This window comes from Mus caroli, unplaced genomic scaffold, assembly GCF_978045245.1.
Source record: "Mus caroli unplaced genomic scaffold, Mus_caroli_1 scaffold_12, whole genome shotgun sequence".
NCBI lineage: Eukaryota > Metazoa > Chordata > Mammalia > Rodentia > Muridae > Mus > Mus caroli.
Window position 1 is genome coordinate 11,429,031 of NW_028227267.1, and position 21,130 is coordinate 11,450,160.

The 21,130-nt window shown below is 45.4% G+C and overlaps 1 protein-coding gene across 11 annotated transcripts in view; it reads right to left on the minus strand.

The window, feature by feature from the left end:
• Positions 1-15,184, minus strand: part of Pxk (PX domain containing serine/threonine kinase like) — a 65,865-nt gene extending 50,681 nt beyond the window's left edge. For all 11 annotated transcript variants that reach the window (XM_021181479.3, XM_021181483.3, XM_021181478.3 and 8 more), the window contains exon 1: positions 14,994-15,184. In XM_021181479.3, the coding sequence (XP_021037138.1) occupies positions 14,994-15,095 (102 nt within the window). In that variant the 5' untranslated portion in view covers positions 15,096-15,184. The remainder of the gene's footprint in view (positions 1-14,993) is intronic.
• Positions 15,185-21,130: the final 5,946 nt, after the last annotated feature.

Here is a 21,130-nt window from a genome sequence, read left to right on the forward strand (position 1 = left end):
ATAACTTTCACTTATTTGTCCAGTTATTTTGGAGTGCCTCAAAACTGTAGAAACAGATGCACTGGTCATGAGGTACCACCTGTCACACAGCTAGGACAGAGCATTAAGCAGATGAACTGACCTGCTGGAGGGCCAGTTTCTCTGTGTGTCTGACCCAGGGACTGCAGAGGGCTAAAGTGTCCCTCTCCTTTATGCCACTGGTGTCAGGACACAGGGTAGCCACAACAGACACCCTGACTCAAGGCCCAACTGGTACCTTCTAGTTTACCAGGATAATTTTTCTGAGCCTCAGTTTACCCCTCTGCACAATCCTATCTTTCCAGTGCAGCTATGTCGAATACTAAATGAGAGCGCTGTCAAAGGTGCCACTAGAATGGTCAGGTCCCGAGTTCTCAAGGTGTCTGCAGTCTTTACGGCATAGCAGTGCCTGGGACAAAAAGAGAACAGCAGCAGCCATTCTCCTCAGCAGGGATAGCAAGTCCAACTTCTGTCACTCTAGCCCTGAGGCCCCTGCTCCTCCCCACTTTACCACACTACAACGTCATGGTCAATTAACATACGTAAATTTTATAATAAGGAAAACCAAGGTTTTTGTTTTTGTTTTTGTTTTTTTGAGACAGGGTTTCTCTATATAGCTCTGGCTATCCTGGAACTCACTCTGCAGACCAGGCTGGCCTCGAACTCAGAAATCTGCCTGCCTCTGCCTCACAAGTGCTGGAATTAAAGGCGTGTGCCACCACTGCCCAGCTGAAAACCAAGTTTTAAAACATTTATTTACTCTGTGTATGTTTGTGTGTGTGTGAGAGAGGGGGGTGGGGAGGGGGAGGGAGAGGGAGAGGGAGAGGGAAAATGAATATGAATATGACCCCGTGGAGTGGAGTTGGCTCTCCCTGACCATGTGGACTCAGGGATTTTGTTCAGGTTGTTTGTCTTGGCAGTAAGCACATTTACCCGCTGCGCGATCTCACTGGCCCCAAAACCAGTTTTTAGGAAGTGAGGTGGTTTGTAGGTGGGGCATTCATTGCACAGCAGTAGAATACTTGCCCAGCTGGAGGCTAGAGAGCTGGAGGCACTGAGAGAAAACACAATACATTGGAGGCTACACTTATCATTTAAACTATACAGCTTTAAGTAAGACCTCTGAGAGGAAAGGACTGAGATGCCACATGTGTTTATCAGTAACAAATAGAGTTGACCCCTCTTTTCATTTGGTACGGGACCATTCTGCCATCACCCACTGGTACGGGACCATTCTGTCATCACCCACTGGTAAGGGACCATTCTGTCATCACCCACTGGCACGGGACCATTCTGCCATCACCCACTGGTAAGGGACCATTCTGTCATCACCCACTGGTAAGGGACCAGTCTGTCATTACCCACTGGCACGGGACCATTCTGCCATCACCCACTGGTAAGGGACCATTCTGCCATCACCCACTGGTACGGGACCATTCTGTCATCACCCACTGGTAAGGGACCATTCTGCCATCACCCACTGGTACGGGACCATTCTGTCATCACCCACTGGTACGGGACCATTCTGCCATCAACCACTGGTACGGGACCATTCTGCCATCACCCACTGGTAGGATTTTTGGTTGGCTGGTTGGGTTACTCTTTCAAGAAAGGGTTTTTCTGGGTAACAGCCTGGGCTGTCCTGGAATTCACTTTGTAGACCAGGCCTGCCTCTACTTCCCAAGTGCTGGAATCAAAGGTCTGTACCACCACCCAGCCACACACTGGCATTGTAACTGTTCTGGGGAGAATAAAAAACATAACCTGAAAAAAAAAAGTAAATTAAAATTTCTATCTGCATGAAAACTGATGAAATAGGTGTGGGGAGGCTGCTGAGGTGCATCTTAGCAGCTTGACTCTCCAGCACCTCGTTAACAGCACAGTGACACACACCCTCCTGACAGCACTCAGGAGGGACAGGGAGGAGAGTCAGAGGATCAAGGTCAGCTACACAGATTCAAGACCAGCTTGGGTTACGTGAAGTCTCAACGGGGAAACGGCAGGAAAGGATCCGGAAATTCTGAGTGAAGTCAAGCGGCTACAGAATCACTTCCTGGGTTAAAATGGTTCTTACCAAGAAGGAGAGATGAGCACACCACAGTCTCTTCAACCCAGTGAGAACATGGCGGTGTCCTAACACATGAACTCTAGTTCATAACAACTGTGTGTGTGTCACCATGACATTACACACTATGCTGTCATAGCCTCCTCAAAGGGCACAAGCTCCTATGCTCTCTCTAGGACCGTTCAGCTTATTCCAAATCCCAACTAAAGGCCAAAGTTCAAAGAGAGTTAGTACCTTAGACATAGTCCCTGAGCTCTTAGTGAGAGTGACCGGGCAGTTGGCCTCTAAGACTGACCCAAGGACACGGCCACTCCTACATTCCATGACCTTAGTTAGGCACACACTTCCACATTGTGCAGGTTCCTTTCAGCACGTTGAGGTCAGCTGGGTAAGCAGAACCAGCCTATCAGGTCAGGAGGATGTGGCCTGCATGTAGCTGCATGGTGACAGAATGACACAGGCTGACTCAGGTCATCAGGTCTGCACAAGTAGTGTTTTTACCCAGCCAGCCATCTCAGCAGCCCTCTTGTCACTGCTGTTAATGTAGCCACTGGAAAATGCAAAATTACATATGCCCTCATGCTATGTCTTTACGGGCTGGTGCTGCTCTCAGCCGCTAGCATGCGTGATAAGTTAGCTCCATGCCCAAGTGGCCACGGGGAAAACTGAAAAACTGGCCACCCAAATCACTGACTCAGTCTGTGGTTCACAGGGGGACCTTCAAATTGCTGGCATCTGGGTCAGAGCAGCCATCAGACAGCTCATTCTGCAGGTCTGATAACAGATCACTCAAGGTTCAAGGAGTAGCCATTCTGCCACTCTGAGGCCTGAGGTCTACAACAACTACCCTATCTGCACTCCATTTTCTCCAAGTGAAAATGGACACCAGTGAAACTCAACCCAGACAGTTTTAAGGATCAAATGAAAAAAAGAAAAAAAAAAAACTAGAAAAACATGACTTGTTATAAAGTAAAATATATACTTAGCATCCCTAAGAAGAATAAATAAGTGTCATCCCTAGGAATTTATTCAGAAGGAACGAAAATGAATGTTCACAATGACTTTACCCAAGTGCTCACAGCAGCTCTACTCTTAATATACCCAACTGGAAGCTACCAACTACTGATGTGAGGATAACGAACTGTCTATATACACTCGGTGGAATACCAGTCAGCCATTTAAAGAACCTTGGAGCCAAGCCTGGTGGCATGTGCCTCTCTTTCCAGAAACTTGAGAGGAGGCAAATAATCATTTGAGCCCAGAAATTCAAGGTAAAGCTCAATGTAATGGGACCATCTCTCTGAGAGGGAGGGGGAGACAGTCTGGTAATATTATGTTATAAAATATATGACATATATTTTATTGCATGTAAATTATGTTTCAACAAGTTCAACCTAACAGGAATTAAGGAGAAAAGGAAGAGGGGGAAAGGAAAGAGAAGAAAGACATCAATGATTAACATGAAATACTTCATGGTTTGCTAATGACAAGATCAACTGTACAATAGTCACCACACTCATTTCAGTGTCACTCAAAGGGTAGAAGTAAAGATGACCCCCTCTGGCCCCAGTGTCACTCAATTTCCCTAGTTATAGCTCTGGTGCACCTGTTCCTACCCATCTGTCACCTGATCAACTTTTCCTTCAACATGTTCCTCCCACTTTTCCTTCCTTCTCCTATCTTGTCAAGGACCTAATTTCACTGATTCATGTCTTCTCTATCCACCTCACAGTACCTTATACCCCAACAGCAAACAGTAGCAAAAAACAAAATCCTAAGACATCACTCTCATGTGCCACACACCTGCTCATGTCTCCTCAACACTGCTCAGATCCCAAGCCCCCATCCAATAGATCCCACAAATGGTTCCAGGCTGCCCTTTCATATTTACCCGGACACCACAATAACCGAATGGAAATGAATGTACGAAGCAGGAACCAATTCTATCTCGTTTACTCGTGCACCCTACACACCAAGTGCCCAAAACATGGAGCATGTATGTCTACAGCAAGTTATGGAGAACCAGTATTCAGATGCATGACAACTGATCACCTATCTGGTTGAAATCGACAGCACACATGTGGAAAACCCAACTTGGCTAGGCATGCATGCCTGTGACTCCAGCACTAGGAGGCTGAGACAGTCAGACCCCCGAAGCTAACTTTGGTCAGCCAGCCTAGCTAAATCAGTGAGCTTTCAGTTCATTGAGAGACTCTGTCTTATAAGGTTGATAGTGAGAGAAGAGAACACAATGTTGTGGGTATGGCATTACATAGCAATATTCATTAAGACCCAGAAAATTCTAGAGGGAGGTTCCTTATGACTCAGAAAGGAAACAACTCAGCAGTCTCAAGAAGTCCCTGAAATTTATCAGAAGCACAAGCCCCTCCCTCACCCCTCAAGTTTGTATAAGCTGTAAGGACTGTGGAAGAGACTCATCTTAGTCTCTAACCAGCCTAGCTGTTTGTAAGAGACTCTAACCAGCAGAACTACCAGGAAGGGATACTCATTAACCTGTCAAACTACCTGCAAGTCATGGAGTCATGAAGAGAGCTCCAGGGTTGCAGCTTTCCTGAGCTGCTGGGCCTTTCAGTGAAGCAGTTGCCTCTGAGTCATCCCTGTTCTTGTAAGTAATCCCAATAAACTCAGTGGCTCAGCAAGTTGGACTTCGGCGGTATTATTCTGAGGTTTGTAATTAGTTCCTTATCTGGGGTGAATAGACATTTGTGTTGTATCTCCCCTGGGAAAGTGTCATACAACACATGGATATACACATTTACCTGCATGCTCCATACACATTAACATGCACACAGAAAGCAGCAGACAAGTTGAGCATGGTGGCTCCTGCCTGTAGTTCTAGCACCCAGGAAAACAACCAAGATAGAAGGCAGATAGATATACATTTGCATAGTTGCAAGTTTGCAATTTGAGCAGCAAGACGCTAAGAGGATTACCACATCTCAAGGAAGAGGAATGGCTTATGTAGAAGGCTTCAGAGGTACTCTGTGGTCAGGTGGAATGTCCCTGGGCTTGGTCAAAAACTAAGGAAGGCAGTCAGTCAGCCTCAGTTACGCAGCAATGTGGGTGTCAGAGGCTGGAGAATAAACTCACTCCCTAACGTTGTCCCATATGGGAGTATGAGACAGTCTGTAATGTGGTAACCTGCAGGCCCCAACACAGACATGCTTAGAGAGAGAATGGCACGGGACTGTCCATTCTCTGTGCTCTAGTGGGCCAGTGGGCTGCTCTCTACTGCACAGATGCCTGCGATTGCTGGACAGACCTACTTCCAGCCTCATGTCCCTCTGCTTCAGCAAAGAGGAAGGGCTAAAGTGTGAGCTAAAGTGTAATGAGTCCCTGGGGAGGACATCAGGCCTAGCAGGAAGGCCCTGCGTTAACTTCCCTCTCCACCTCTAAAAGTGGCTCTTAGACACTTAGACCCAGCATTCTCCATTCATGTCCTCCCTCATCATGGGGGGGGAGCGGAGGAGTTTGCTCAATGACTTAATGAGGAGGAATGACTTGTTGCTCCAAACCATATCCAAAAATGTGGGGAAATTCATTTAAATGTTATAAGCAAAGATGCTGGGACAAACAAGTGGAGCCATGGGAAAGGCTCATCCATACTGCTTTCTGTTCCAGAATCCTCTGCCCTTCCTCTGGGCCACCAATAAGTCATCTGTGTACATATACCAAAACACACTATGCAAGCTGCAATCTAAAGCAGTTGTTTTCTTTTTTACAGTATATAATCCATCTAAACCAGGCGTGGTGGCACACACCTTTAATCCCAGCACTTGGGAGGCAGAGGCAGGTGGATTTTTGAGTTCGAGGCCAGCCTGGTCTACAGAGTTAGTTCCAGGACAGCCAGGGCTATACAGAGAAACCCTGTCTCTGTCTCAAAAAAACCAAAAATATAATAAAAAAAATAAATAAAAATAATCCATCTAGTGCCTTAAGTACAGTTCATTATAGAATATAATATATATATTCATATATATAGCACTATAGTACATTATTTTAAATATACACATCTCACTAAGTTAACTGTTTAAGCTTTCAGCTTTAATTTTCTTTTGAGTGTGAGTTGAGTGTGTGTGTGTGAGTGTGTGCGTGTGTACACACGCATGCACACATGTTTGTATGGGTGCATGTGGACACATGCTTGCCAGTCTAAGCATGTATAGAAACTAGAGGCTGACATCAGGTGTCTTTCTCAATCATTACTTTGCATATTTTTTTTAAGATAGTGGGATGGTTTGTATATGCTTGACCCAGGGAGTGTCACTGTTAGGAGGTGTAACCTTGTTGGAGTAGGTATGTCACTGTGGGTGTAGGTTTTAAGACCCTCTTCCTAGCTGCGTGGAAGCCAGTCTTCTGCTAGCAGCCTTCAGGTGACGGTGTAGAACTCTCAGCTCCTCCTGCACCGTCGTTCCTGGATGCTGCCAGGATCCCACCGTGATAATAATGGACTGAACTTCTGAGGAAGAGTTGCCTCGGTCACGGTGTCTGTTCACAGCAGTTAAAACCCCAAGACACACGTAGACTCTCAACGAACCTAGAGCTTATTATTTAGTTAGGCTGAGCGGCCAGCAAGCCCCGAGATCTTGTCTCAGCTCTGGGGTTACGAGTACCCTTAGTCACATGCAGCTTTTATGTAAAGATCCAAACAGATGCGTCGTGCTTGCTGTGTGAGCATCTTATCTACGTATCTACCTCCTCAGCCACAGCTTTTAGGTTATTTTCTAACAGTCATTTTTTTAATCCTAAGATCCGTAGCTTGAAAGGCTTTATGCCAGTGAGGCTCTGAGAGGCTTACAGACAGGTATATCAGGGTTTATAGAAAGAAGCTGCCCTGCCTCTGAATCTCAAAAAGGAACTGGATCACAAGAGCAAAGAATTCGAGGGTGAGGGAGTCTGTATGTTCCAAGTTTAATATCCTGAAACGTCACAAAACTTTCCAGGATCACAGAGGGGGTGGCTGGTTGCTTTGGAAGGTAATGAAAACATTTTAAATTGTACTGATATATTCACAGCTCTGTGGTGAATATAGTAAACTGTCCACATCTACTGGATAAAGTAGGATTTGTGGATTATATAAAGATATTGCCAAGAAATAAGTGTAAAAGAAGCTTTGTGGGCAGACTCCTGTCACAATCCAATTCCCAAGGGGACGGATAAGCTCATTAACAAAAGAGAGCGTCTCAATTACTGGAAAGCAATCGTATCACTAAAGTTCCTTATGCTTTCAACTGTGCACTCTTTAGAAACTATGAGGATATATATGAAAGTGTGCTGTCTCTTCACTACAGATGGCCAGGCTTCCCCTAAATTAGGTCAACGGCATTATCAATTAAAGATTAAGTAGTCAATATGCAGAAACCTCCTTCTCCAAAATCCCAGAGTTTACCAAAGATAAAGCATTTGTGTCCTTAGTCAAAGTCTCAGCCTAGGAACAAAGGACCATGGCCTCCTCTCTGAAGAGACAGCACACTTTCATCTCCCCACTGTGTGCCTGGTATTCAAAACTAACCAGAATGGCAACCAGTTCAAGAGCAAACCCATGGGAGGAGTCTACCACTCCCTTCCCAACCCTAAGTGCTTAAAAGTTCCAAGGAGAGCCAGTGTGGTGGCTCACACTGGTGGTTACAGCACCTGGGAGACAGGAGGAGAGTTACCACAAGTTACAAGACAGCTTGGACCAAATTGTAAACTCCAGATTAACCAGGGTGTTACATAGTCAAACTCTGTGTGTTTGTGGGTATCAGGCCTGGCAACACTTGCCTTTAATCCCAGCACAGTAAGTAAGGGTGCTTGTCCTCATGCCTAATGACCCAAATGTGATCTCAGAACACACCTAGTTGAAGGACAAAACCAACTCCTGCAAGCTGTCTTCTGACCTCTGGAGTGTCTGAAGACAGCTACAGTGTACTTACATATAATAAATAAATTTTTAAAAAAACAGAGTTCCAGGGGGACTCAAGGGATTAAATAGTCCATAAAGTATTTGTCACACAAGCATAAGGACTTGAATTCAATCCCTAGCACCCACACAAAAAAAGTCAGGTACAGCATCTACTTTTAATGGCACCACTCAGGATGCAGACATGGGAGGGCCTTTAAGGCTTCGTAGCCATCAGTCCAGCTAAATCTGAGAGGTCAACAAGACGCTGTTTCAAACAGACAAAACCTTGCGGGCTGAAGAGTTGGGTCAGCAGTTATGAGCACTTGTTCTTGCAGAGTTCCTGGGTCAGATCCCCGCAGCCACATCGAAGCTCTCAACCATTTCTAACTCCAGTTCCAGGACACTCAACACTCTCTTTTGGCCTCCATAGGAACCAGGAACATATGTAACACACATACATACATACATATAGTACATAAAATAAATCTAAAATTAATTAATTAAAATTTAATTTTAAAAAGTGATGGGTGGGTGAAGAGATGACTCAGTACTTAAGAGCACTGGCTGTTTTTACAGAAGTCCCTGAGTTCAATTCCCAGCAACCACATGGTGGCTCACAACCATCTGTAATGGGATCTGATGTGTCTGAAGAGAGTGACAGAGCACTCACATATATAAAATAAGTATATCTTTAAAAAAAGAAAGAAAGAAAGAAAGAAAAAAAGAAAGAAAGTGGTTGAGCTTAGAATGGTGGCAAACAACTTTAACCCAGCACCAGGATGCAAAGTCAGATAGATCTCTGTGAGTTTCAGGCCAGCCAGAGCTCCACAGTAAGACCATGTCTCAAAAATAATTACTTAATAAAATAAAAAGGCAGAGTACAATTAAGAATACACACAGACACATACCAATACACACACAAACACAGGCACACATACACAGATACACACACATACATATACAGTCATTTACACACACATACACATACAGACCCACATACACACATATTTACAGACATTCACACAGTCACACACACACAGAGTTCGAGGTGAAGTCCAGGTTTACACACACACACACACACACACACAGACACACACAGGTCCAGGTGAAGTCCCAGTTCCCTTTCCTCAGAGTGCCAACAGATGCAACATAAGGAAAGAGCTCCCTTTCCTGTGAAGAAGCCCTTAAAACCTTCTGGAGGCTTAGAAGGAAATAGCACTGGCCTCGCAGTGAGAGCCAAGTGTTTGTCCTATGTGTTACTAATAAACACACTCAAACTTTCTATTGACTACCTGTATTTTGAACAATCTCAAGATCATAATGGAAGGGATGCTGTTTCTGCAATTCTAGACAAGAACAAAACACTTTTCACATACAACAAACGGCTGCCCTGGAACCCCACATTTTCTCCTAGGAACACCACCACGTTATTATTTATCCCCACTACAAGACATTTCTAATGGGGTAATACTCAAAAGGCGTGACAGATGATGACAAGTATCATTGATCCCTATGTCAGGTGCAAACAGATGCTTTTCAATAGAAAGAGATGACTCAAACTCTCTAAATGAATTAAATTACCAGTCTCTGAATGCTCCCAGTGGAGAGCTTTCTGAGTGCATTTATCAAGTTTTGTATAGGACAACTGGGAAAATGCACAAATCAGCAGATGAGTGGAGAGTCCCCCGGGAACAGGTGCCATCACTGCCTTGTTGCAGTGTGTAGGAGTGCTGCCATCACCTGTCCTACGTCAGCACCTGACATGCAAACATCTTCAGAAGAATTATTTTACAAGGATTCAGTATCATGTGGACTTCTAGAGAAACCTCCAATTATCATCTGAAAAGGAAGTCTGGGTAATCCTGACACTGAGTCCTGCTTACCTGAACATTTCATGCTCTGAGACACTGATGTCTTATTTGGAAAGAACCCTGAATAGGTATCCTGGTAAGTCATGAACAAAGGCTCTGGGTTGGTTGGTTGGTTGGTTTTGAGACCAGTATGATTAAAGGCCTGACTATGAATAAAGTGTTAAAATTGTTTCTTTAAACAGTCACCAATTAAGAAACCAAACTCAACACGGGGGAAAGAAGCTCCACTCCCATCTATGCTATGGCAGGCAGGGAACTTGTGCAAACACTGGAACCCAGAGCTCAGGTGCCATACAACAAAACTCTATGAAACCCACAACTGTCCAGCTCACTACTCCATTTGAGAGACTGTTTACGCTACAACTATCACACAATGATCTTTTACTTCAAGAACAAAACACACCCGATGCAGAGAATGGGCCCTAAGCCAGACGAACCCGCAGAACATTAACCAAGAAAGCACTGCCAAGCTACCACACAGCAGCACGGAACCGCGCAGACCTGACAACAACCCGCTCCAGAGGCCGCTTCCTAGGATTTTGTCTGTGAGGCCAGCACTTTGTGAGTCGGTTGACTCTTGAGTTTTCCCGTTAGGCAGCTAGGAACTTTCATTTCCCCTTCCTTCTCTTATTTCTCCCAGACTTGCTTACAACTCACCTGTTGGCCATTTACCATAATCTCCTCTGTAGGAAACCTTTCTTCTCAAAGCATCCTACCCCTGACTCATGAGTCCTGTGTGTGTGTGTGTGTGTGTGTGTGTGTGTGTTGCATGCACCCCAATGTTGGGGCCATAAAAATGCACAGCTCTGCCTGGTTTATTACCACGATGCTAGGATTTCAGACTCAGGCCCTCAGACTTTGAAATGAACACTCCTAACCACTTAGCTATCCCTCTAGCCTCCTAGGCAATTTCATTAAAAACAAAAAACAAAACAAAACAAACAAACAAAAAAACCCAAAACCCCATTTTTTTGTAATTACTTATTTCATGTACATAGATGTTTCACCTGCATGTATGTGCGTGCACCACCTGCCTGTCTGGAGCCAATGGAAGTCAGAAAAGGGCATTTGATAGACTGGAACTGGAGATAGACAGTCGTGAACCACATGTCAGTGCTAGGAATCCAACTTGGGTCTTCTCCTCTGAACTACTGAGCCATCTATTCTGCCCCTCCTGATCAATTTCTTGAAGCTAAAACCACTGTGCTCCATTGAGGGAAAAATGTACAAAAGAAAACGATTCAAGCCAAAGCCAGGCAATGACTCACCAGCCGCAGCACAGGCAGCCAGTGCTGCTCATCCAAGTGTGTCTTTTTGGGAAATGACTTTGTGTTCCCTCATCTTCCTGGTGTCCGTGTCTTCTCCACACAATTTTTCCCTTCATAAATCCAAAGTCAGACTTACCCTATAATTTTGAGCTGTAAATTCTGTTTTCTAAGACAAAACAATTCAAAACAAACTAAAGCAACTATGGACAGAAATGAGCTTCCTTGCCATAATATACTTAAAAGTCATTAACCCTCTACAGCTAGGTTGCTAGGAAATAAAGAGATGGAAGGAAAGAACAACCTTACAAATACTTCATAAAGATGATTTTTTTTCACCCTTGTAACAAGGAGACAGCTGAGAGCATGCACTGATTAGATCTACACTTACAAGACAAAACTAAATTAAAAGGAGGGGCCTAGTGGTTCATGACCATCATGGCTATTCCTGGTTGTCAACTTGACTATATCTGGAATGAACTACAATCCAGAATTGGAGGGCTCACCTAATCTGGAGGCTGAGAGATACGAGTGTTTGACCTGGATCTTGGTATGGGAGATCTTGAGGCATATTGGCTATCAATTCCAGAAGGCAGGGAGACCTCTGAGTTCAAGGTCATCTAGGATTAAAGGCGTGGCAGCACACACCTTTAATCTGTGCCACACCTTCTACTGGAGACCTACATAAGGACATTGGAAGAAGGAAGATTTACTCTCTCCTTCAACTGCTTGCTTTGTGGGACTGAGCAACTGCTAGATCCTTGGACTTCCATTCACAGCTGCTGCTGACCACTGTTGGGAGTTGGACTGCAGACTGTAAGGCATACAAGTTCCCTTACTATATAGACACTACCCATAAGTTCTGTGACTCTAGAGAACCCTGACTAATCCAGTGCTGGTACATGTACAACCCCAGCATTCAGAAGCTGAAACAGGAAGACCAGGGTTCGAGGCCAGATTCAGCTACATCAAAAATGAAAAAAGTTTGAGACAGCAAGATGGCTCAGCAAGAAGTTAAGGCACTTGTCTACAAGCATGAACTGAATTGGACCTGATCAGGCCTAGCAGAAGGAGAAAGCTGACTTCTCAAAGCTGTCTTCTGACTACCACACATTCACAGTAGCAGGCAAGCACCCTCTACACACACATTAAATACATACATACATACATACATATATAATTTATAAAACTTTGAGTAAGCTGGGTAAACACCCTGGGTGGAATCTCTATTATTTCCAGGCCAGACAGAAATACATAGTACTGGATACATACATACACCTCAAAACAAAGAGGAAAAAAGTTTCAGTGACCTGCCCAAAGTCATGTGACTGACACATATGTTTCCAGACCTATAGTCAGCTTGACTCTTCCACCCAAAGGGCAACAGCTGTATATGTTAGCATTCCTTCCAGGCTCAGCCCCAGTTACCTGGCAACAGCCAGGTAATGCCTTGCTTACTATAAAAGGGCTGTTTTTGGCCCCTCTGGCTCTCTTTTTTTTTTTTTTTTTTTTTTTTTTGGTTTTTCGAGACAGGGTTTCTCTGTGTAGCCCTGGCTGTCCTGGAACTCTGTAGACCAGGCTGGCCTAGAACTCAGAAATCCTCCTGCCTCTGCCTCCCAAGTGTTGGGATTAAAGGCGTGCGCCACCACGCCCGGCTCCCCTCTGGCTCTCTTACTCTCTTATTCTCTCCCCATTCTCTCCCTGCCTCTTCTCTCTCTCTCTCTCCCATATCTCCCTTCCCCCGCCCCCCCAACACACATGTGTTCCTGGACAGCCTTTCCGCTTTTCTCTCTCTCCTCCTCCTCCTCTTCCTTCTCTGTCTCTCTGCCTTTCTTTGTCTCTACTCCCTTCTCAACTCCCCTCCCCATGCCTTAAATAAACTCTATTCCACAATATATCTGTCCTATGCCTGGTACCTCAGGGGGAAGGGGTGCCTCAGCAGGGGCCCACAGAGGCACCCCCTTCCACCTCACCAAACCGCCCGCACTTCTACCAAACATATCCTAACTCTTTCTTCCTTTTTAAAAAAAACACAAGATACCCTCCACGTGTTTCTGTCCACAGCCAAGGAGTGACTTTCTAGAAAGCTGTATTTTGAAGGGTGCATCTTTGAGCTCTGAGATCTCTACAGCCAACACACTGTAGAGCTACCTTCCATCCACCCAAAGGAAAGCAATGCCTTTCTCTTCGCCCACACGCCACTTTCAATAACTACTTCTTTCCAAGATAATTTCCAACTGTTCCTATTTTCAAGGGACCTACTCGTAACTCATCAGCAGTCCAAGAAGTTTGTGTCAGTGTCTGCTTTTTCTCAATAAAGTTTAGGGCTGAGGCAACATGTCTCAGTCGTACATTTCACAGCTAAAACGGCAAGAGCACAGAACAGTCAAATGTTACGCAAGACAACACTCTGTATTCACTCCACATCTGCCTCTCTGGGTCTCCTGTGAGTCACTGTCTTTTCTGTTCACTCATCATTATAAAAACTGCCAATTTTTTGCCCTAAAATTACTTACGCTTGTTTTAATGACAAGTTCTGGCGTAACTATGGAACCCATTACATCTCTTGCCTCCACACTTTAGCACTGACCTGTTAGCAGAAGCCAGGTTGTTCTGACTTTCACAACCATCTCTACACAAACAGGAAATGGGGCACAGTGAGGTTGCAATCCATTCACTTATTTGTTCAATCAACACATATGAAATGCTATCAGGTAGAGACCCTCCTGTTAAAGCTTGGAAGAGAGGAACTTACAGAACCATCCTGGTGTCCACACTGCCTAGGGTAATAGCTACGCAGGAAGGAAGGCTTTCTAGAGGAAGTGGTCTCTGAGCACCCATCTCTTTAGTATTAAATAGACCTAAAACACCCTATGAGGTTGTAAGACTTACTTGCCGGTAATCCAGTCAAAAAACATAATTTGAAAGAATTCTTACTTTCTCTAAACATGGATCCTTAAATACCCACTTTGCAACAAATTACAAGTGCAACAAAGTCATGGATTTTTGGTGCCTTTCACAAGTTTCTACAATAGGACTCAGGATGTTACCTACCATAGGGAGGAAAAGTGCATTTTTTTAAAAAAGACAGTCATTTCTCTAAGTGAGAATAAATGCTTTCAACAATCCTGGACCTACAAAGCAAGGCTGTCGGAGAGGTAACAGGGTTCTAAAAAGTCCTGCTTTAATACATCAGAATGAAAGATCTCTTTGAATAGCGAAGAATTTGAACATACACACACAGAAACAGAGATAAACACACAGGAAAAGACAGAGACAGCAAGATGGAAAAAGGGACGGCGAGACAAGGAGACAGAGACACAGAAGGCTTTTGTGGGGCTTTAGCCTCCAGATGATGAACCCCCAAACACTGCTTGATAAACAAGTCTCTGGGCTGGAATCTGATTTGCTGGCCTGACAAAACATTACAATCTCAGGAATCCCAATCCCACCCCCACCCCATTCATCATTTCCTCGATCAAGTCCCAGAGGCTACAAGCTCCCGGGTTTTTACTGGTTCCTGGGGTTTACTGCTTGTAAATTACAAGGCATAGAGCACCTTTCCAAAAGGAAAAAGGGGGAAAAGTACGGGCAAATGAAAGCAAGCGTGGCTTTAAAGCCCCATAAAAGACTGCATGTGGCAGAAATGAACTCGCCTGTGCGTACTACGAGCACCGAGGGCTCCCCTAAGCCACTCCAGGGGGTCTGGGATGCGCAGGCTCGCCGCCCCGACCGCGGCCGGGCAGGAGGCAGGCAGCGGGCTCACACACCTGCCCGGCTCCGGTGCCCGCGCCCCGCCGCGCCGCGCCGCCGTCCGGCCTTCGCCCGGCCCCCGCCCTCGGCCCCGGCCTCCCGCCCCAGCCGCGCACCGTGTGCGACTGCAGACTCTGGCTCGCCTCGACGGCCGCTGTCAGCGGCACCGTGTCGTCCAGCAGCACCTTGCCAGCCGGCGGCTTCTCCATGAAGGCCATCCCGGGCCGCCGCCGCCGCTGCCTCTGAAGCCGGGGCAGGAACCGGAGGCGCCGAGCCCCGCCACCCGCCGCGTCCCGCCGCCGCTGCTGTCAACGCGCACCGCCCCGCGCCCCGCGCGCCGCCGCCGCCCGCGGGTCCTAGCGCCGGTCGGCTCTGCCTGCCGGCTGTCAACACCAGTCTGCCCGACCCCGCTGGGTCCTAGCGCCGTTCTTCACGGCAGGGTAGGTGACTGCTATTGTCGTCCCATGGTTGCAGTCAGAGGCATTATGTCCCTTGCTCTCTTGGCGCCTCCTCGCCCCCGCAGGGTACATTCAGTACCGTGAGCTCCTGGCCTCGGGCGAGGAGCACAAAACTAAACCATTACCACCACATCTCGCACTGCTTCTCTGGACTCTAACAGAACTGAGCTTTTCAGATGAACCGTTCAGAAAATCAGATTGGTAGATTTGAGACCCTACTGCTCCTAATCACACTTTCCTGCCCACGGACCTTAGGACTCAGGATATAACAAGAAGCAACTTCAGGGTGGGTTCTCAGTCTGTCTGTAGACCAAACTTTGTAAACCAAATCTGGATTCAGGTTTTAAACTTGGATCTTGAGGAGAACCTAGGTGCTACACTCTCATAACTGAATCCCACGGGGTTTACTTCCTAACCTTTAAACAATAAGCTTTAAGACAGAGGTAGAAAAATAAAATAAAATTACTGATGCAAAGATTTCCCTGCTTGTATGCTTCGTCCTAGCTCTCAGTTGAGCTTTAAAGTCTTTGAACCCAAAGAATACCCAGATCTCTTGGACTCTGAGAATCTTTGGTCCGTCCTAGCATTCTGGCTCCAAGAACCTCAAACTCAGAACCACCAAACTTGATGATCAACTTCTCAGTACCAAATCTACCCTGCTCACCTTAACCCAAGACCACAGTCTTCCAGGATAATAATGAAATTAAACTTAGATCAGATGACTAGGACCCTGTTGAGGATCTGTGTGATCTTGAATAAGTCTCTCTCTCTCTCTCTCTCTCTCTCTCTGTCTCTCTCTCTCTCTCTCTCTCTCTCTCTCTCACACACACACACACACACACACACCCTGAGACCTCACTCTTCGATTGGCAAAACTAAGTAAATGCCTATGTAGAATGTGTAATAGGAATGCAACTGGACAGGAAGGAACTTTGCACATATTAAAAATCTCAAACAATATGCATTCCATCCTGACAATTCACAGAACAGATTTATTTCTGTTTGTTTCCACTAAATTTCTATTATTTTATTCATAGAAACCAAGCTTCTTTGTGCATCCATCACCACTGCGATGACATCATAGCAAAGGTCTAGATTGCTCTTGACGGTTATTCTCTTCAGAATTCAGGCTTAGAGATTGCTGGGCAACCCCAAGAAACCAAGTGACACCAGAGTTCCTTCAGGGGCCAATGCTCAGAGGAGACCTGGGGATCTTCTTAATTTAGCCCTAAATGAGACCTCTTCTTACATCTCAGTTTTATTCCTATGTGCTTTAGAGCAGTAATCCATTAAAGCCAAACCATGTGTCACTTTAGGACGGTTCCACTCCTTTCCTCCGTTTCTTTGTTTAAGGACAATGGAGTATTTCATTGTCAGAGGAACAGAAACACAAATTCTGCATTATTGCTCTGGTCATGGTGGGGATTCATCAAGGCAAGGCCATGTTCATATTTCGTTGGTGGGGATATAAAGTGTCCTAACCCTTATGGAAGGCATTAAGTCACTCAGTGAGTATTTACTGATTTACTGAGAACCTACCATGTAATAAACTGAGTGGTGGTGCTGGGATTTAATAATGCATATGAAAGGCTTGACCATGTCTCACCTCGAGACTGTGATTCTGTCTCTAAGAGGGTTATACTTAAGAAAGCAATGAGAGCTTCGCACAGAGGTATACCATGTAAAGACAAGCACTTAACCCCCAGTATAAGATTATACAGTCATGGGCTGGAGAAATGGCTCAGCGGTTAAGAGCACTGACTGCTCTTCCAGAGGTCCTGAGTTCAATTCCTGGCTCACAACTATCTGTAATGGGGATCTGATGCCCTCTTCTGGTGTGTTTGGAGACAGCAACAGTGTACTTAGTGAATAGTACATGGATAAAGTACTGTGGAAGGGGAACAGGAGATGAGTATGGAGTGGGTGAAGGTGGAAAGGATTGGTTTGGAAGAGGACTGCTATGAGAAAGGAAAAAATCAAGTTTGACGCAAGAACTAGGCAATATGCTGCCTTCACAAAGCTAGGCGGGTCAGGGCTCAGGTGCACGTTCTGAGCTACTCCTCAGGTCTGCAGCAGCTCCAGGGGAAATCAGAAGTCTGACTTCACTTTGCTTCAGCTTCCTCACCTGAGGCATGGAGACTGGGACAGCTTCAGGCAGGATTATCTATCGAGGGCCCTGAATTGCACTGATGCCTGAGCCAGAGGCTAAGAACAAACTGCAGGCTATTTCAAGGACCTCGGCACAGCCTTGCCTAGAGAAGGGAATTGCAGTGCTTTCCTCTCTGGAAGGGAAGGGAAGGGACTGAAAAGGAGTGAGAACGAAGACTAGAGTTGCACGTGGCAGGAGGTGTGACTTGCCTGTCTTCTGTACCAGGAAAGGGAAACTGAAAGTGAGCAACATCTGATGGAAGCCAGCCACAGGCTCAGGGTTTCCTTCCTCTGGCTCTTTCCAGAAGCCCTTCACGACAAACACTTTTGCTGGGCCCATCTCTTCCTATTTACCTCAGTGAGTTCCTTGCCCAACCTCCTGACAACCTCCCACAACCTCAATATTCATTTGGCTTTTCTCCCTTCCTTCCTTTCTTTTTTTTTTTTAATTGGAGTTTTGGCCTTGAACTCTTAAGAGACCTAGAGATCCTCCTGCCTGAGCTTCTGGAGTGGCTGACTACAGATGTTCTGTGCCTGGCTCTGTCTAGCATTTGAAGTCACACAGGCTGAATCTGGGAAACTCTTCTCAGGCCAAAGCTGTTCTAAATCAAACAGACTTGTGTCTCTAGTTCTGGGCCGCATAAACTGAGGAGGAATGAGAAAATGGGAGGCTTTACCTCTTCGCATACATACAACTACTTGGAGGCTAGCAGAAGAAAAAAAAAGATTTTTATATTCGGCTATGTTGCCAAATGTTTAGACAGCTCATGGGCTGTTTATCTAACAATCTGAGGCTTGGCCAGATTGATTGAACATAATGGATTTTAGTGAGGAAATTTCTAGCCCTGACAACGGCTGTACAGAATCACATCACAGAAGCTTGTGAAAACCCAGAATTTCCTAGGCAGGGTGGTCTTACAACTCCAAATGACTTTATTTCTTCAAATAATCATGGTATGGACACTGAGCAACAGAATTTAACTCGTAATAGTCATTCATATGCTAACACTTTCTATGGCAACACTGGGAAAGATCTGTCCAGGGGCATGAGGTCAAGACGGTTTACAGCTAAGAGCCACTTTAAAAAGAATGTCTGTGGCAGCCGGGAGTGGTGGCGCACGCCTTTAATCCCAGCACTTGGGAGGCAGAGGCAGGCGGATTTCTGAGTTTGAGGCCAGCCTGGTCTACAGAGTGAGTTCCAGGACAGCCAGAGCTACACAGAGAAACCCTGTCTCGAAATACCAAAAACCAAACCAAACCAAAACAAAACAAAAATAATGTTTGTGGAATCTATTCATCTTGTTTAATTGATGGACACATTATTTGGGTTTTCTGCGAGCTGGTTATCCAGCACCAACTCCAAATTTTTCTGAAGATGCTGAGACCTTTGCTCTTGGCAATCCAGATGCACAAAGGGAGTAAAGAGCGAAGTACCTGGAGCCCTGCGGCAGATGCTCATGCAGCCAGCCCCGAGATGGTCACACACACAGCCAGCCAGGTGATGGTCCCACATACAGCCAGCCGTGTAACCCAGGAGTGAGGGCACAGCACCTGATTCTGCTGACCTAGAACTAGGTAATCAACTAAGCCAGCACACAAGGCAGTCACAGCAGCAAGCTGCGCAGTGACAGTCAACCCCTGGTAGACTGTTTTAATATAAATCCTCAATAGAAGCGATTTAACAGCAATTTTCTCAGGGAGTAAATTGGCCTGTGAATTATACTCTAGGAACATGAAAGAAAAATGACTTATAGTTTGGCACAAAATGAAAACCCACGGTTATCTCAGAGGTGCTGGTGTGCACTTAGATTTCTTTTTTCTTGGATGAACACACAAGTCAAGTCCACAAGATAAATGGTAGCCATAGGGAGGCACTACCCATTAATCTAGGATTTGCTGCTGGGAGGTGGGGTGGGGTGAGTGGCATTTCAGTAATATGGAAATGTTTCTAACATAACAGTCTGTTAAGCAATTTTCCAGTCCATTAGGCTAAAATTGCTTAAGATGGCTCTTCTTTCTGTGGCAATCAAGAATCACATAAGTCGCAGGCTTATAATGCCCCTAATATGGAAAGCGCTAGACAAATTGGGCTATTTCAGTCATTACTTCTGCACTCACTTCCATATGTGACCCGTACAACCAAGGCTCCCTCCCACTGACCAGCCCCTTTCCTTGTAAGATGGTCACTCCTGGCACCTCCTGTGGGCTCCTCAGGGCTGCTCTAACACAGCACAAGCAGCTCCACAGCCTTGGCTCTGAGTCACCACGTGGAGAGACTCTATTTCTAGGGATCAAAGGTCATGGCCACCCCAGACTATTGATAATGGGAAAATGCTCTAAATGAAAAGCTACTTTTAAAGTCACAGGGTGACATCTCTCTCCACTCCCCATTTGGGCTGCATAACTTTTTCTTTTGAGGGGTTGGGACAGACAGCAGATCTTCCTACCCCGGTTAGTGAGTTTCTAGAATTAGGCATCAGCCACTGTGCCTGGCTCTAGTTTTCTAGTCATCTAACTGATCCTTAGAGCGTCCACATTCTGAAGTCAAACTCTGAATGGCATTTAGGAAAAGGGTAGGTGGCTTGGAACAGTGGTACACATTTGTTTTCCCAGTGCTTGGTAAGCCCGAACCAGAGGGTCTTGAGTTCAAAGCCAGCCTAGACTATGAGGCATGACCATCATTGGGGGTAAAGGGTGAGAGGCAGGTTTTGGGTAGAAACCATAGGTATAAAATAGGGAAATGCTACAACTATAGCAGGGAATATCAATCTGAATGGATTTAAGAATTTTATTTTAACAAAATACTATTGAAATGGAAAATACTCCAGGAATGAGAACACTGTAAGATCCACAGTGATGAGAAAAAGAAAGCTCAAGCATGTATCCTGGATGATCCTGGATGACCTCAGACAAGCTATACAGCGTGCATCTGCTTCTGTCAATAACACGGGGCTAGTAACTTTATAAAGCTTGCAAGAATTAAAATTAGCCTATCAGAAATGTAAAAAACTGTGTTTATAAAGCTGTTTCAAGAATTAAAATTAGCATATCAGAAATGTAAAAACCTGGTAGCTACTACGATTAATCATATTATGCTCCATTTATGGATCTTGCTGCAAATTCCCAGTTGAAAGATGCGTTCTGCAGGAGTGTGCACTGAAGGCCTGAGTCTAGTGACTTGCCTACAACCAAGTCATTGTTAGATGAACTCAGCCTGCAATGCTGCCCATTCTGAGACTTACTATAGCTCTTGGCATTGATTTGGGGGGTTTCTTCCCCCTTCACATACTGGAAGAAGGTGCAATAGGTTTATAACTCACTTTAGACACATGACTGCCCTCTGGTGACAAGAATTCTTCCTAGTAAGCTATTCAAAGGCTTCAGGACAAAGTGCCTTGCTGAGCAACCAAGAGACCCCCCAGAATCCATGTTTACAAACAAAAACCAAGCATAGTAGCTTGTGTTTATAGATAAATCCCAGTGATTGGGGAAGTGGGGACAGGTGGATTCCTTGAGCTCACTGGCCAGCCAGCTTCATTTAATTACTGACATTAATGCCAGCAAGAGACAAAAAGACAGTGAATCTTAATCTTGTCAAGAGTAATGACACCCAAGCCTGACATTTGGCCTCCACATGAACAAACGAG